Below are 17718 nucleotides of genomic sequence, written 5' to 3' on the forward strand. Positions count from 1 at the left end.
AGAGGGAGGGATTTGTCCTTCATCATATTTGAGGTAATCAACTACAGAGAAAGGAGGATTCAGAATTGCTTCCCAACACTACCACTTTCAACAGATGCAGCTTCTTCAGGAGCTCCTGAGATGTAAACACCAGGCTGACAGTGTCAGGCTGTAAGCACTCTTCTGAGAATACTTCTTCCAGAACACAGTACGACTGTTGTGGCTTCTTTAAGGCTGTCTTTAGCTGTGCCAGAAGGGCCCACTACACAGACATTAACGTGCCCTGGAGTTCCTGATAGCACTGGAGAGGTGGCCCCTGGCTTCAAGTGACTTTGCAGAAGTGACTACCAAAGGCCACAGGGGTGAGGCTGACATCACTTGGGTCCCCAGTTCATAAGGGAGGTATCTGACCACTGCTCTAGGAAAGCCTATGGCAGAAAGATGTGGGGGGTTCATATTACTATTACTTTGTCTTGAAGGTAATGGACACACGAGAGCACAAAAAGGTGTTTTAAACAAGATTTTAGATTTTGCTGGCTGAGAAACACTTAAGGAGATGTGCAACACCCTTAGCCATCAGGGATATGCAAATCAAAACGATTCTGAGATTCCACCTTACACCTGTCAGAACAGCTAAGATCAAAAACACAAGTGACAGCTCATGCTGGAGAGGATATGGAGTAAGGGGAACACTCCTCATTGCTGGTGCGAGTGCAAGCTTAGACTTTGGAAGTCAGTGTGGCGGGTTCTCAGAGAACTGAAAATCAATCAGACCCAGCTATACCACTCTTGGGCACATACCCAAAGGATGCTCAATCATACCACAAGGACACTTGCTCAACTATGTTCACAGCAGCTTTATTCATAATAGCTAGAACCTACAAACAACCTAGATGTTCCTCAACTGAAGAATGGATAAAGAAAATGTGGTGTATTAACACTTTGGAGTATTACTCAGCTGTTAAAAAAACAAAAACAAAAACAAAACCAAACCAAACCAAACCAAACCAAAAAAAAAAAAAAAAAAAAAAAAAACAAGGACACCAGGAAATATGAAGGCAAATGGATGGAACTAGAAAAAAAATCATCCTGAGTGAGGTAACCTAGACTGAGAAAGATAAACATGGCATGTACTCATTCATAAGTGGATATTAGCCGTAAAATAAAGGATAACTGTACTACAATCTACAGACCCAGTGAGACTAGGTAACAAGGAGGGCTCATTGAGGGAACACCTGGATCTCCCTGGAAAGGGGAAATGGAGATTCCGTCAGTGGACTGAGGGCAGGTGGGGATGGAAATATGGGCAATCAAGTGGGGGGGGGGGAGGTTTGCAGGGGAGAGAATATTGAAAGAGACTACTGGAGGGGGGAGTGCATTTTGGGGTCAGGTAATTCCCAGGAATTTACAAGGATGACCCCAGCTAAGACTCCTAGCAATAGTGGAGAGGGTGCCTGAACTGGCCATCTCCTGTGACAAGACTGATGCCTAGCCCAATTGTCATCAAAGAGGCTTCATCCAGTAACTGATGGAACAGATGCAGACAGACCCACATAGGTGGAGCTTAGGGAATCCTGCAGAAGAGGAGGAGAAAGGATTGTGGAAGCCAGAGGGGTCAAAGATACAACAAAACTCATAGAATCAACTAACCGTAGTTCACAGAGACTGAACTGACAACCAGGAAGTCTGCATGGGGCTGACCTAGGCCCTCTGCATATATTACAGTTGTGTAGCTTGGTCTCTTGTGGGGCCCTAACAGTGGGAACAAGGGCTGTCTCCAACTCTTTTACTGGCTTTTGGGACCCTACTCCTCATATTGGGTCACCTTGCCCAGCCTTAATGCATGAGGAGGTGCTTAAGTCTTACTGTAACTTGATATGCCATGCTTTGTTGATATCCATGGGAGACCTGCCCTTTCCTGGATAGGATGGAAGAGGAGAGGACTGGGGGGTAGAGACAGAGGGGGGTAGAGGGAAGGACTGGGAGGAAAGAAGAGAGGGGAAACTGCAGCCCGGGATGTAAAATAATACAAATATATTATATATACATATTATATATAAAAGATTTTGAGTTATAATCTAGATATGTATACAGATTACCCAGTGACTAGAATGCATTTTTAAAAGATTTATTATGTATCAAGTGTTCTGTCTTCATGTTTGCCTGTACACCAGAGAGGGGATCAACTCTCATTATAGATGGTTGTGAGCTACCATGTGGTTGCTAGGAATTGAACTCAGGACCTCTGGAAAAGCAGTCAGTGCTCTTAACCTTTGAGTCATCTTTCCAGTCCTAGAATGCTTTTCCAACTGCCTAATGTCAAAGCCATTTAGTTAGACAGAAAAAGAAATGGTTAGGTTTGGGTCTACATATGTAGTGGTACACATTTAAAAACAACTCCAGCCAGACATGGCGGCACATGCAGAAGGAAGCAGAGACGGGCAGATCTCTGGAGTTTGAGGCCAGCCTGGTCTACACAATTACATTTCAGAACAATCAGCAGTGGACAGCAAGACCCTGCCTCCAAAAACTAAAAATAACTAAATGAATTAAGTCTAGTCAAATCTTTTATAAACAACTTAATAAATGATGCCATTAAGTGATCAACAATAAATACAGACCCAAAAGGACAAGCTCTCAATTGATATGGAAATGGTAAAAGAACATGAGAACGGGGCTCTGAGAAGCTCTTGTGTATAAATACAGACACTGCCACTGACAGCCAGCTATACAACTGGAGCTATACAAGAGGCAGGACTGTCTGTGATTTCACATTTCACAAACCCTATAGAACTGGTCATTCCGTTCCATGTCTTTGATGGCAAACCTAATCTCTGAATATATTTGCAGCAAAATCATCTCATTTGATGTTAAACCACGTGCAGTTCTTATTTTTCCATTTAATCTAACTGTGTTTCATGACCATGAAATCAACATCTCTCTGGAAGTGAGCTGCTCTGAGTATCACCTTCTAAAATCCTGACACACCTAGAATTCCTCAAGGATGGGACACATCCTCAATCATTTTAGGAATGTTTTTGAAGTTTAAATGAGATAACATAAAAAAATAAGAAATACTCTATATATAAAAATAAATAAATGAGGCTGGGCGGTGGTGGCACACGCCTTTAATCCCAGCACTTGGGAGACAGAGGCAGAAGGATCTCTGTGAGTTCCAGGCCAGCCTGGTCTACAGAGCAAGATCCAGAAAAGGCACAAAGCTACACAGAGAAATCCTGTCTCAAAAAAAAAAATTAATATAAAAGTAATTGACTTTTTCCACTTTGTTGTAACCATCAAAGTATGGCTATGCATTTTGTATGTTTATTGTGGAAAGGGAATGCTATAACTTAGTGTATGCTTTTGAACTGAGAAAAGATTGAGATCTGTGTCAGGATGATAATAGTACATTGTTACTCTAAATATGAATGAGCTATGGTATAAACATTACAAGTGTAAGGATTCTGTCCTTAATTATATCATCAGCCTGCGACGGTGTCTCAGCCTAGAAAGCGGGTGGGCCCTCTGTGCATCCCTCTCTTTCCTTTCCGCTCCTTCCTTCCGTCTTCTCTCTCCCTCTCCCTTTCTCTCCCCTCTCTCCCAGTAAAGCTCTAAAAAGGTAACCATGGCCTCTGATTCTTCCAATAAGCACTCTCCTCTGCTGGCATGCCCGCTGCCGTTTAACCAACAAGTCTACTTGGTTGTAAATTAGGTTGAAACTTTACTGTTTATGAGTTACTATTGGTTCAGGTTCTTAGGTGTTTGTTTTGTTCCTTATGTTTAGGAGGTGCCCTTTCTCCTCCTTCCTTGGTTCTGTGTGTATTTTCTAAAAGTATAGATGCTTTAAAAAAGGCTTAGTGTTAGAGTACTTGCCTAGCATATATGAGACCCTGGGTTTGATCCCCAGGACTAAAGGAAGGAAAAACGTTACAAACCCGGCCTCCTTGCCTAAGGAAGGACCTCAATTTCCCACCTACAGCTTGGGCTGTGCCCACATCTAAGCTCCTTCTCTTTGTAGTCCCTTTCATACAGAATACTTACACAAAGTGCCTATCAGAATTCGAGTAGTATTAGTTAACATGTGTTCTCCTCCTATGCCGGGTATTATGCTAAATATTTCACATATACCAACTCATGGGATCCTAACACCCAGACAACAGACATTGCCAATTTATAGAGAAGGAGTAAGCTTGCAGAACTGAGACCCACAGAGCTGTTCTGTTCAGCATGGCAGCTACTAGCTGCAAGTGGTTTTTTTTTTTTAATTTAAGTAAAAATGTGATTTTTTTCATTGCAGGATGTTCTGATGGACAATATATTGAGATATTTTAATTATACACATACAATAATGTTCAATAGTGCATGTATTAAAGTAAAACTGAAATAAGAAAATATAAACTTAATTATAATTTACCTACATGCTTTTAGGAAAAAGCTAAAATAAATGAGTTGGCGTCAGAATTGGCATACTATATTCAGCTCAACATGCTAGCAGTTTACTGCTGTTCACAGAGAAGCAGAGCAGCAGCGATGATTTCAATTCTCTGTGGTGAAAGAGAAATGCTGATAAGCAGGCTTTTACACAAAGGTGGGATCCTTTGAGGAGTCTTCCTATTCATCGTCTGCTAACCGGCAGACACAAGTTCACTGACAAGTGAGCTGTTACTGTGCTATGACTGTATTGTGATGGCACCCTAACTTTAGTATCCTCTTCTTCACTTAGTAACGATAAAGAAAATAACCTAATCACAAACTAAAGTCAAACTGAGAGAAACAGTGTTTAATCTCTCCCTTAGTCAATGTTCTGTTGCTGTGAAGAGACACTGACCTCAGCAACTCTCATACAAGAAAGCATTGAACTGGAGCTAGCTTACCGTTTCAGAGGTTTCGTCTATCATGGTGGGGAGCGTGGCAGCATGCAGGCAGACATGGAGAAGTAACTCAAATTTCTATACCCGGATCCACAGGCAGCAGGAAGAGAGCCACTGGGCCTGGCTTGGGCTTAAATACCTCGAAGCCCACCCCCACAGGCTCACTTCTTCCAGAAGGCCACACCTACTCCAACAAGGCCCCTCTTCCTAGTCCTTCTCAAGTAGCACCACTCCCTGATGGCTAAGCACGCAGATACGAGCCTACGGGGCCATTCCTACCACCACAATCTTAAAGTGAATACAATTCAAATGCCAAACAGTATTGCTTAAGAGATTAGTAATATCTGCTAATTTGGAAAATTTATTTCAAGTTCATCATTAATCTTGTAAAAAGTACTCCTAATTCTATTAATTCATAATTTTAACTGTTGTAGAATATTATTTTTAAGGTGTGTTACTTTTGTTTAACTCTGTGAAGCTGTGTTACTGTGCCTGTCTAAAACACCTGATGGTCTAATAAAGAACTGAACGGCCAATAGCAAGGCAGGAGAAAGGACAGGCAGACAGAGAGACTATATAATAGGAGAAATCTGGGAGGAAGGAGGAGGACTCCAGGGGCCAGCCACCCAGCCACCCAGCTACACAGCCAGCCACAGAGTAAGAATAAGATTTACAGAAGTAAGAGAATGGGAAAAGGCCAGAGGAAAAAGGTAATAAAGAGGATAATTTAAGTTATGGAAAGCTGGCAAAAAAAAACAATGCAAGCCAAGGCCAAGCATTTATAATTAAGTAAGCCTCCGTGTGTGATTTGGGACCTGGGTGGCAGGCCCCCAAGAGTTAAAAAAGCCAAATAACAACATCTAATCTTCTGATTTAATTTTATAGAAAGAGGTTTGTCTTTAAAATAACCCGAGTACATAAACATAATGACGTGTTGATGATTAACAGTAATCTTACTTCCCACCAGGTACTTTTCTACTACTTCAGTATGCTCCTCAGGCAACATGAGAGCTTTGGAACTGGCCCTTGGTCCTTTCCCTTCCTTCTTCTCACTTCCCAGTTCAAAACACAGTACTGACATTTTTAAGAACAAAACTCTGCACTCAGGAAACCAACCTGTTCTGCAAGGCAAATTCCAGGGCTAAAGTAAGACCTTGCCTCAACAAACAAGCAAACACACAAACACATGCCTCCCCTTACTCTAAAGCATGCAGAAGGCTGTGTTACCAACAGAAGCCTGCAAGGGCAAAGCATTTGTTTGGGATGAGCTTAATATTTTACATGTGTTCTGTTTCTCATGAGTAATGCAGACACCTTAAATTAAGGCTATTAAAACTGACACAGTACATCATCACAGTTAAATATATATATAAAACACAATACCTATATTATATATACAACAAGCATAAACCTGGCAAGAATGACTAACTGGCAATTTTAAAAAATCCTTTGAAGAATTCAGAAACATTATGCAAGACTTTAAAGCAGACTACTATAACCAAGGATGTGGTCTAGAAAATAACCACAGAGACTCCAACTCTAGAGCTCTGGTTTAGCCTCTCCCTTCCTCCATCACTGGAGGCCTATTTTAAAGAAGCTGTACTTCCCAGTGTCAGAGTCAGGGGTCTCGGCCACAGCAGGTCAGTGTCGGACAGATCATGCCAACACTAAGCAACCAGATGAAGGCAAAGTCTACTTCACAGGCAATACAAAGGCTGGGATTTGAACAGAGATCCAGACAGCCAGGAACAAGAAGGAGCAGGCTCAGGAAAGGGGACTGACTGCAGTAGAAATGCCTTGGGGAACGTGGGATGGCGCTGAAACCCTTCTGAGATTGAATACAAAGTACAACGGTCTCAGACAAGGTCCGATTTTACCTTCTAACAACACACACACACACACACACACACACACACACACACACACACACACACACACACACAGCTCTGCAGTTAAGAGAGGAGCTGATGTAGCTCCCAGCACCCACATGGTAGACAACCATCTATAACAGCAATTCCAGGGAGTCAGACGCCTTCTTCTGACCTCCAGGGCCACCAAGTATCTCTATGATACATATACATTCATACAGGCAAAACATTCATATACATAAGATTTAAAAAATTAGCCTGTACTATTAAAAGTAGGCAACAGCCTGACAAATACATGCGGTATGAGGGTGTGGAGAGAGGGTCTCTCACATATCCCAGTCTGGCTGTGCTTGTCACAGCTGAGGATGGACTGAACTCAATCTTCCTGTCTCTACCTTGAAGGTACTAGGACTAGTAAGATTATGCTCCACCACACCTGGCTCTACAGTTAGTAACCAAGACAATGGCAGAAAAGCAGCCCTATATTGGGTAACAGATATCCAGAAAATAAACAAAATTCTTTAAAGAGAAAAAAAATTCCTTTAAAAAAAAAAAGATCATTAGAAAAAAAAAGCTAAATATTTCAAGAGACACTTCTTAAAAGTAAATACACATTGTTTTCCAAATTCTAACAATCATACACTGCCAGTGGGGATAAAAAATATGACTGGAAATGAATGTATTATGACTCAGATTTTATTATTGTTTTGTTTATTATGCAGTTCTCTATAAATACTGCAGCTGGTGATGGTGAGATTATTCTGTTATGTGACTATCCAAGTGGTTTTTTTTTTAAGTTTTTATTATTATTTTAGTGCTAGGCATTGTATTAATTCTATGCAAGAGTTCCACCATTGAGCTACACTCCCTAATAAAATGGCTTTTAAATGCCCATGGCCTTGCAGATATATACATATACCTATGAACACTAGTTTAAGTATGGGTGGAGAATTAAGAAAGGAGAGAAAGAGGATATTATGAGATAATGAGAAAACTCTTTTCTCTGTCTGGGCAGTGGTGGCAAACATCTTTAATCCCAGAACTCAGAAGCCAAAGACAGGTGGATCTTTGAGTTGGAGGCCAGCCTGGTCTACAGGGTGAACCAGGACAGCCAGGGCTACACAGAGAATCCTATTTTCTTTTCCTAGTTTTGACTCCTTTGCAGCTCTCCTTTCCTATGGTAGACATGATTTCAACTGTCTCTGTTGAAGCAGCAAGAACCATCTTTGCATTCCAGAAGAAACCAACATGTGTTACTCTTCTGAGGCAGTGACTGTGAAGCCACGCTTGCCTTCCAATTCCACTAATAGAGCAGTGAGGACTGACGTGACTAGTCTGAACACACTCGTCACAACTAATAGAGCAGTGAAGACTGATGTGACTAGTCTGAACACACTCGTCACAACTAATAGAGCAGTGAGGACTGACGTGACTAGTCTGAACACACTCGTCACAACTAATAGAGCAGTGAAGACTGATGTGACTAGTCTGAACACACTCGTCACAACTAATAGAGCAGTGAGGACTGACGTGACTAGTCTGAACACCCTCGTCACAATGACACTCACAAAAGTAATCAAAAAGAAAAACGGGGGGGGGGGGGGGGACCTGAAATGTCCCTTTTTTTCATTCTTTAAATCATTCTACTCCAAGTATTATTTAGTGTAAACTATATTGCTGTATATAAAAGTTTTAAAAAATCAACACAAATCTAAAAATGAATCAAATAATCCTATTTTATATAATTCTTGAAGTATAAGTACTTTAAAATAACCAATATAAATTCAGTCACCTTTGCCTGGTTCACTACACCCAGACTGATAAAAACATACATTTTGCCATTCTTACCAACCTATTCAAAATGAATGTGTGCAAACTTGGGTCTAACCTTCGCCAAATGCTCAGACTGCAAGAACATTAAGTGTAGTTTTTATGTTTTCATGTTTTCCTAAGTCCACATTGCTTTCAATATAGTCTTCATCCATTACTGTACAAAATTATGAGAGACTGAGTTGTATGTTCATTTTTGGTTCATACCTTGGTTTCTACTAAGACACTGAAATCAAGTTTGTGAAGTCGAGTTCTCAATAGAAAGACCCCTAAAATACATCCTTACAATTACCCAGAGCAACTGCTCACACTAACAGACCTGACCATGTGTTCCTTACAATGGAGACATGCTGCTTTGAGGGCAACAGCTGACTCTTGGCCGAGCACATACAAACACTCTCACTTTCCAAATTTGCTCCTTACCTCTCCTCCCACGCCAGCTGTCAAAGCTCTGCGCTTCTCCAATGGTCCACCTTGAATGTGATCAAGCTCACAGATCACTTTTACATATACTTTTCAAATCTCACTATATTTTACGACCGTATCTTATTCATGTTTTCAAAAACTATCTTTAAAAGGCTATGTGTAAGGCAATGACATGGTTCAGGGGGTCTTGCCTCGCAAGCCTGGCAACCTGAGTTTTGATCCCCAAGAACACCAAATCCCATCTCCAGAAGCCAAATATTGTGGAGAGACTTGACTCCACAAAGTTGTCCTCTGGCTCCACAAAAACACCATGGCACGAACACTCCTATACACAACACAATAATAATAATAATGATAAATTTTAATGCAGCCTATGGAGGGAGGTGCAGGGCAGGAGGTAGGTTGAGTCATTTATCTCTATAATTTACTAAAATTTCTGGAAAAGCACTTTTTTTGTTTAATAAACTGTGAGTGTAGTGTAGTGAATCAAAATGACGCCCATCTGACTGCTTAGTCACCAGGGAGTGGCACTATCTGAAAGGATCAGAAGGGTTAGGTATGGAATTGTTGGAATAGATGTGGCCCGGAGAAAGTGTGTTTGGGGGTGGGGGTGCAGGTGCTGTCCTCTCTCTCTCTGCCTGAGGACCAGGATGTAGCTCTCACTCCTGCTCCAGCACCATGCCATGCCGGCCACCATGCTCCCTGCCATGAGGATAATGGACTAAGTCTCCGAAACTGTAAGCCAGCCCTGAAGTAAATGCTTTCTTTTATAAGAATTGCCTTGGTTATGATGTCTTTTCACAGCAACAGGACAATGACAAAGGGGTCATTTGAATTGTGTGGAACTCCAAAAATCAGGGGAAAACATCAAAGAAAGAAGAAGGATAAACAGAACACCCAAGTCTGGGGACTAAAGTACCTTGAGGAATCAGCGTCTGTGTGGCTACAGAGGGGGTTCCAGTTAGGAGGCCTTGCTGCTTGCTTTTCCAGGACCCAAGTTTAGTTCCCAGCACCCACAACAAGCATCTTCCAACCACTTATAACTACGGGCACTCAAACGTGCACATAAAAACACACAAATGTTAATCCCAGCACTCGGGAGGCAGAGGCAGGCGGATCTGTGAGTTCGAGGCCAGCCTGGGCTGCCAAGTGAGTTCCAGGAAAGGTGCAAAGCTACACAGAGAAACCCTGTCTTGAAAAACAAACACACACACACACACACACACACACACACACACACACACACACACGTTTAAAACCTTGAAGCTTTAAAAAAAATGATCTGCTATGGAGAAATGAAGGAGTCCAAGCAAGGTCACAAAGGGAGATTCTATCCATATACACAAGAAAAAATAATAATAATGTGTACTAAAATAAACAATTATCCTAAGATAAAAAATTGATAAGGGAAAGCAAGGAGAAAAGTCCAACATATAATCAACACATAAATTTCAGAAATGTTTTTTTACATGTATAGATGTTGTATCTTCATGTATATCTGTGCACCATAGATGCAGTGCCCACAGAGGCTGGAGAGGGCAACAAATCCCCTGAGACAGGAGTTACAGCCAGCTAGGCACCAGTGCATGTTGGGAATCGAACACGCTCCTCTAAAAAAGCAGGCAGTGTACTTAACCACTGAGTCACCTCTCTGGCCCTCAACAACATTTTTGGCCCCATATTTAATGCTTGGTTCCCAGTTTGGTAAACTGTTTAGGAAGGATTAGGAGGTGTGGCCTGGTTGGAGGACATATGGAGGACACACTGGGAATGGGTTTTGAGGTTTCAAAAGCCAATCACCATTCCCGGTTGGCTGTCTCTGCCTTGTGTTCCTTTTGAGACTGAACTGTGAGCTGTCAGCTGCTGCTCCCTGCCGTGATTGGTCAGGGGCTCTTAATACTCTGGAACCATGAGCCCAAAGCGTAACTCCCTTCTTTTCAAGGTGCCTTGATCATGGTGTCTTATCACATGGTGTCATATAAAAAGTAACTATGATAGGCAGATAGCCACATATCCTGACACAGCCTAGAATCACCTGTCCTACTCCCTGGGCTGGTGCTCCTGGGCAGGTTTCTGTTTTGCTTTAATTTTTCAAGACAGGGTTTCTCTGTGTAACAGACCTGGCTGTGCTGAAACCCACTTTGTAGAACAAGCTGGCCTTGAACTCACAGAGATCTACCTGCCTCTGCCTCCTGAGTGCTGGGTTTAAAGGTGTATATTGCTACGCCTGGCTATCCTGGGCAGTTTAAGCAAAGAAGCTGAATATGAGCCTGAGCCAGTGAAAGAACAAGCCAGCAAGCAGCACTCCTGCATGGTTTCTGAGTCAAACTCCTGCCCCGACAACCCTCTGGATGGACTGTGACCTGGAGCATAAACAAATAAATCCTTTCCTCCCCCTAGTTGCTGTTGGTCTACATTTTATCACAGCATCAGAAAGAAAACTAAAACGTCATGCAAGTCTAAGAACCTGATCCCAGAGCCCAAATAAAAATGCTGAGTATGATGGCACAGATTTGAAATCCCAGGGCTGGAGAGACAGAGAAGGGTGGATCCTTGGGTTGGCCTGCCCAGCCTAATTGACAAGTGCCAGGACGGGGAAGATACTTTCTCAAAAAACAAAGTGGTCATCAACTGATGAATGACACCCAAGGCTGACTGCCCTCATGCATACACACACAAACACATGCATCTACCATCTGTGTGCATGCATACACATACACGCATACAGACACATATACAATGAATAAGAAACTGGCAGTGTAATCAGAAAATGTTATATAAAAATATCAAAAAAGATTTCTATCAACACCAAGAATCTAATGTATGTAAATCCTAACTTTTTACATTTTGTATGTTTTAATGAAGGCTCTTATTACCTCTTCTTTCAGGGCATGTTTCTTCTGTTCCAGACAAATCTCTTTAGCTCTCATCATCTGCAAAGTCTCCTTAGAAACTGCATACTGGAGTTTTTCCATACGTTCTGCAGCTGCTGCCCATGATGCTTTGCCAAATTTCTTCTGATCTGCTCGCATCCGATCATACACAGCTGGTAATAATAATTTTGTAGGGATATTAAGGCACAAAACTGCTAGATACTAAAGAACTATAAGGTCTTAGATTTCACTGCCCCCTCACAATAAATGTTTAACATCTCTAAAATCTTAATAGTTCAATAATATCATACATTCTCTGTTATCTTAAGCAGTGGTGCACGCCTTTAATCGCAGCACTAAGGAGGCAGAGGCAGGTGAACTAAGTTTGAGGCCAACCTGGTCTACACAGCGAATTCCATAACAGCCAGAGCTGTTACACAGTGAGACCCTGCCTCAAACAAAACAAAGAAACACCTTCAACATGGGATGGAGAGGTGGCTCAGAAGATAAGCGTGTTTACTGTTCTTGCAGAGGACCTCAGGTTGGTTCCGGCCTCCACACAGCAGTTCACAAACACCTGTAATAGCCAGTTCCAGAGAATCGGATGCCTTTTTCTGGCCTCCTCAGGATTCTGTACACATGTGGTGCACATAAACACACAGACTCACATACATACATATAAATAAAAAATACATATAAATCATTAAAAAATAGCTGAAAGCTGGGCATGGTGAGTTGAGGCCAGCCTCATTTACATAGTGAGTCAATTACAGGACAGTCAGGGCTACACAGAGACCCTGTCTCAAACAACAACAATAACAAAATAATAAATTAATCAATAAAAATAACATTTAGAAATGGGGGTAAACATGATCGAAGCACATATATGCATACATGTATTAGTTGAAATCTAAGCCCTAAATATTCTAAACACGCAATCATGCATTTCCATGGTTTATCACTGTATACTCTGAAAATTTTGTGAGATGAAGGAGGAACTAAAGACACACACTAGTTCAGCTCTCATTCAGAAGGTAAAAATGGAATCATCAGCTATGAGAAAGAGCACAACCCTCTTCCTGCTCAAAAAGACTTATAAAGCCAGTTCCAGGAGAACCAATGCCTTGGGCCTCCATGTGAGTGCATTTGAAAAAAAATTATATATAACCACATAGATACATGCATATAAATAAAAATAAACTGGGCAGTTGTGGCATATACCTTTAATCCCAGCACTTGGGAGGCAGAGGCAGGCAGATCTCTATGAGCTCAAGACCAGCCTGGTCTACACAGCAAGATCCAGGGCAGGCACCAAAACTACACAGAGAAGCCCCTGTCTCGAAAAAAAAAAACCAAAATAAACAAACAAATAAATAAAAAATACTGATAGGAACATGGACAGTGCTGCCACCTGAAACCTTAATTCTCTATCTTTATGCCCAATTACATTTTAATAAATGATAGATGCCTTCTTACAGAAGTTGGCAATTAGATTAGTTCAAAATACAATAAAAGATATATTTGCTGGTATCTTTTTATATTTTAAAAGGTGATTAATTTTGTATTGTTACTTTGTCCTAACCATCTTTTACAATATAGAATTGTGATGATTTGAAAGAGAATGGTCTTCAGGGAGTGACACTATTAGGAAGTGTGGCTTTGGAGTAGGAAAGGCCTTATTAGAGGAAGTATATCACTCTGGGGGTGTGCTTTGAGGTCTCATATATGCTCAAGCGATGCCCAGTAAGTCAGTTCACTTCCTGTTGCCTACAGATCAAGATGTAGAACTCTCAGCTCCTTCTCCAGCACCATGTTTGCTTGCATGTCCTGCCAAAATGACAATGGACTAAACCTCTGAAACTGTAAGCTAGCCCAATTAAAGGTTTCCCTTTATAAGACTTGTTGTGGTCATGTTGTCTCTTCACAGCAATAGAAACCTAACTAAGGCAGAAGTTAGTATCAGGGACTGGGGTAGGCCTGTCCATGTTTTTGTTTGAAGAAATTTGGACTTTGTTACTTTGGATTAGGAAAGCAGTGGAATGCTTTACATGCTGCTTAATGCGCCTTACTAGTAGGAGCATGAAAGACAGTTGGGCTGAAGGTAGATTTGGACTGTGGGGGCCTGGCACAAGAGGTTTCAGAGCAGAATTTTAGTATGCTGCCTAGAAATGGTTTTTGTAATATTTTGGGGAAGAAAGTGACTGTTTTTTGCCCTTGTACAAAGAGTCTGCCTGAGGCTAAAGTTTGGATTAGTTGCACTAGTAAAGGAGATCTCAAAAGAGCCTAGTATAGACTCTGCAGTGTGGTTACTAGTGCTGACTCTTATGAAGATCTATAATGAAAAGGAGCAAGCAGAGCAAAGGAAAATACAAGATGTACAATTTGAGGAGGAAAGGGACACCAGGAAGTGGAATGAAGCCAAGTCCTGGGTTCAAGACGATAAACACATTAAGAAATGGAATAAAGGGAGTGGCAACCTCAGGGCAAGATCCCACCCAGCTAAGCTTCCAACTTGTGAAAAGGAATTAAAGAACACAGTTTTGGTCCAGGCATGGTGGTACACACCTTTTATCCCAGTAATCAGAAGGCTGGGGCTTCTCTGAGTTTGAGACCAGGCTGGTCTACAGAGCAAGTTGCAGGGCAGCTAAGCTCAGGCCATGAAGGACAAGAAAGCTGGTGAAAATATAACTGAACACGGGGACCAGGTTCCAACCCCAGAAAGCAGCAGAACTTGGCAGAGATTCAGCCATGTGGGTTTGGCTTTAGAGTCAAGGATAGAAGAAAGGGGCGATGGAATCTTTCTCTGAGACGAAGAAAACCCACTGAGGCCAGGCATGGGCAGGGTTATCCTTGCATGGAAGCCCAAAGAAGCCATTGTGTGAAGCTGTAATGGTGAAGCCTGAATTGTCTTAGACACCACAAAGTTGTGGGATACCTACTGAGGAAAGCTACTAACAAAGAGCAGAACCAAGCCCAAAAGAGAGAAGTGTGTTGCACTCAACAAAACTGAAAGACGCTGGAAATCTGAAGAGTGTTTTGACATCAGCTATGGAGATACAGAGTTTGGAGTTGGGGGGAGGTGGGGGGGTTGGGGGGGTTGGTCTTGCTTTGGCCCAGTATTTTTGCATCATCCCCCTCTTTCCTCCATTCTGGAATAGTAATGTATATCCTGTGCCACATATGCTGGAAGTATGTGATCTGCTTTTTTATTTTTATTTTACAAGGGATTAGAGTTAAGAGATTTCATGAACCTCACAAGAGACTTTGGACTTTAGGTTTTAAATACGTTTGAGACTGTTAAAGATTAAAAGGACTTTTGAAGTTGGACTGAATGTATTTTGCATTATGATATGGCTACAAGCCTATTATAATGGAAGCCAGGGAGTAGAATGTGATGGTTTGAAAGAAAATGGCCCCCACAGGAAGTGGCACTATTAGGAGATGTGACTTTGTTGGAGTGGGTGTGGCCTTGATGAGGAAGTGTGGCCTTGTGGGGGTAGATTTTGAGGTCTGCTATGCTCAAGCAATACCTAGCACACTGTTCACTTCCTGCTGCTGCAGACTGATATGTAGGACTCTCAGCTCCTTCTCCAGCGCCATGTCTGCTTGCACACCATCATATCTCACCACGATGATAATGGACTAAATCTCTGAACTGTAAGCCAGCTCAAATTAAATGTTTTCTTTTGTAAGAGTTGCTGTGGTCATGGTGTCTCTTCACAGCAATAGAACATTGACTAAGGTAAGAATTTAGTAATTTTTTGCCTTGAAATTTTCAGAATCACCAGGCAGTGGTGGCGCACGCCTTTAATCCCAGCACTCAGGAGGCAGAGGCAGGCGGATCTCTGAGAGTTCAACACCAGCCTGGTCTACAGAGCAAGATCCAGGATAGGCACCAAAACTATACAGAGAAACCCTGTCTCAAAAAAAAAAATAAAAATAAAAATAAAAATAAAAATAAAAAAATCCAGAAATCCTTTATTTATATGTACAGGTGTTTTGCCTGCATGTGCACACACCATGTACACATGGTATCCATGGAAGCCAGAAAAGGGCAGCGGATTCTCTGGAACTGGAGTTAACACACAAAAGTGAGCCACCACATGGGTGTCAGGAATAGATCCCTGGTTCTTTAGAAGAGCAGTCAGTGCTCTTAACTGCTGAGCCATCTCTCCAGCCCCAGAACTCCTTTAAGAAGAAATAAATTCACAATAACTCATATACATCTTAAAAGGTATAAGGTAAGTCAGCTCCTTATGCTTATCACCCCGGTTCCTGCTTACTTCAAGCCTCTGGTGCTTACTTCAAACACATGGCTACTTCTTAACTTACAGACTTTAAAATCACCTATGTTCCTGATCTGAGAGAAAAGGAATTTGCTTCCTTAGAAGCTGTGCTCCTTTTCTTCATCTCTCTAAGCTTTGTTGCTATAGTCACTGCTGTTCTTAGTGGCTTTTAAATGACTGAGGGAACAGCTTTTCCTGAAAATATTTCTTGCCTTCAAAAACTGAATTTTTGCCAGACCTTGCATGAACCACATTAATAACATAGTTCAGTCTGTCAACTTGCCCTTAAGAAAACAATGAACCCACCCTTACTATACCTTCAACTTTCCACATAATCATACTGTAGTAAGCTAAATGCATAGCTTTGATCTTATACTATAAACACTTCCATGCCACTGACCTAGAATATGCGTGTGTTGTGGTAATCATTTGCTGAAAGCAGCCAACAGGTTGAAAGCAACCTTAAAGAAAACAAACATCCACCATAAATGTTGGAGGCAACAGGTGGATATAGGCTGATAACATGTTTGCAGTTTTGAGTACTATCTTGGGTCAGCTTGTATCAGTAAAACAACTCTTGTAAAACTCTAAAATGTTTATAGAAGACAATTCCTCATTTCTTTCCCATATCATGTTTTCTGTGCTGTTCGATAAATATGGAGCAAAAAAACCCTTTGTTAGGGGAAGATAACAATCATCATACACACACAACAGACAGACGACAAACCACAAACTGCAGATGAACAGAAGACAAAATTAAAGTTTGTGTTCACTCTTAGTCTAAACTACTCTAAGAGGAAGAACCTTTTTATTATTTAATGTGGCTTGAATGGGCATATTAACAATAGGGCCAAACTTTTCAACTCAGCATCTCCTTGAACCTCAATTTTAATGTCTCAAACAAAATATCCCTATTGTCTGTTTTATATCAAATATATTTCTATCTTTCTTAAATTTCTGACCATTGCCAGGCGGTAGTGGTGGTGCACTTGGGAGGCAAAGGCAGGCAGATTTCTGTGAGTTCAAGGCCAGCTCTGTCTACAGAGCGAGTTCCAGGACAGCCAGGACTTTTCACAGAAAAACAAAAACAAAAACAAAAAACAAAAATTCTGAGCATCTTTTAAAATTGTATTCAAATATTAAAACAACCGTAAGATCAATAAAGTAGAGTGTTCTGCGGGGAGCGGAACACGTTCTATTTTAAGTATGATACATTTTAAAGTCAAGCCTGTGAGGTTCAGCTTTGTAAAAAATTCATTTGTGTTTATACATAGTTATTTGTTTCAATCATGTTTCTCCATTAACTGGCCTTATCCAAGATGAAATGACCTTATTGCATCTGTTTCTGTACTTGTAACAAGGCCTCAGACCTTAGCAGGCCCCCAGACCTAAGCACAACTAACTCCATGATAGAAGTACAATCAGGCCAAAAAACACAGCATGGAGGCAGCACCACCTGCCAAAATGCAAACAAAGACCAATCCATCGAAGTCCACAATCTGAGAAAGTCTCTGAGTGTCTTAACCTTGCTTTCTTTGGCTTCTGTAGTTCCATTTCTGGCTAACTTTTGTTAAGTGAACTATGT

General features: G+C 41.4%; 1 protein-coding gene across 1 annotated transcript in view; it reads right to left on the reverse strand.

Annotated features, from left to right (window-relative positions):
• Nucleotides 1–17718, reverse strand: part of Jmy (junction mediating and regulatory protein, p53 cofactor) — a 74404-nt gene that overhangs the window by 26748 nt on the left and 29938 nt on the right. Inside the window, exon 4 of the mRNA XM_042261631.2 lies at nucleotides 11851–12020. Within this exon, the coding sequence (XP_042117565.2) occupies nucleotides 11851–12020 (170 nt within the window). The remainder of the gene's footprint in view (nucleotides 1–11850; nucleotides 12021–17718) is intronic.

The sequence above is a fragment of the Peromyscus maniculatus genome, chromosome 15 (assembly GCF_049852395.1).
Source record: "Peromyscus maniculatus bairdii isolate BWxNUB_F1_BW_parent chromosome 15, HU_Pman_BW_mat_3.1, whole genome shotgun sequence".
Classification (NCBI taxonomy): Eukaryota; Metazoa; Chordata; class Mammalia; order Rodentia; family Cricetidae; genus Peromyscus; species Peromyscus maniculatus.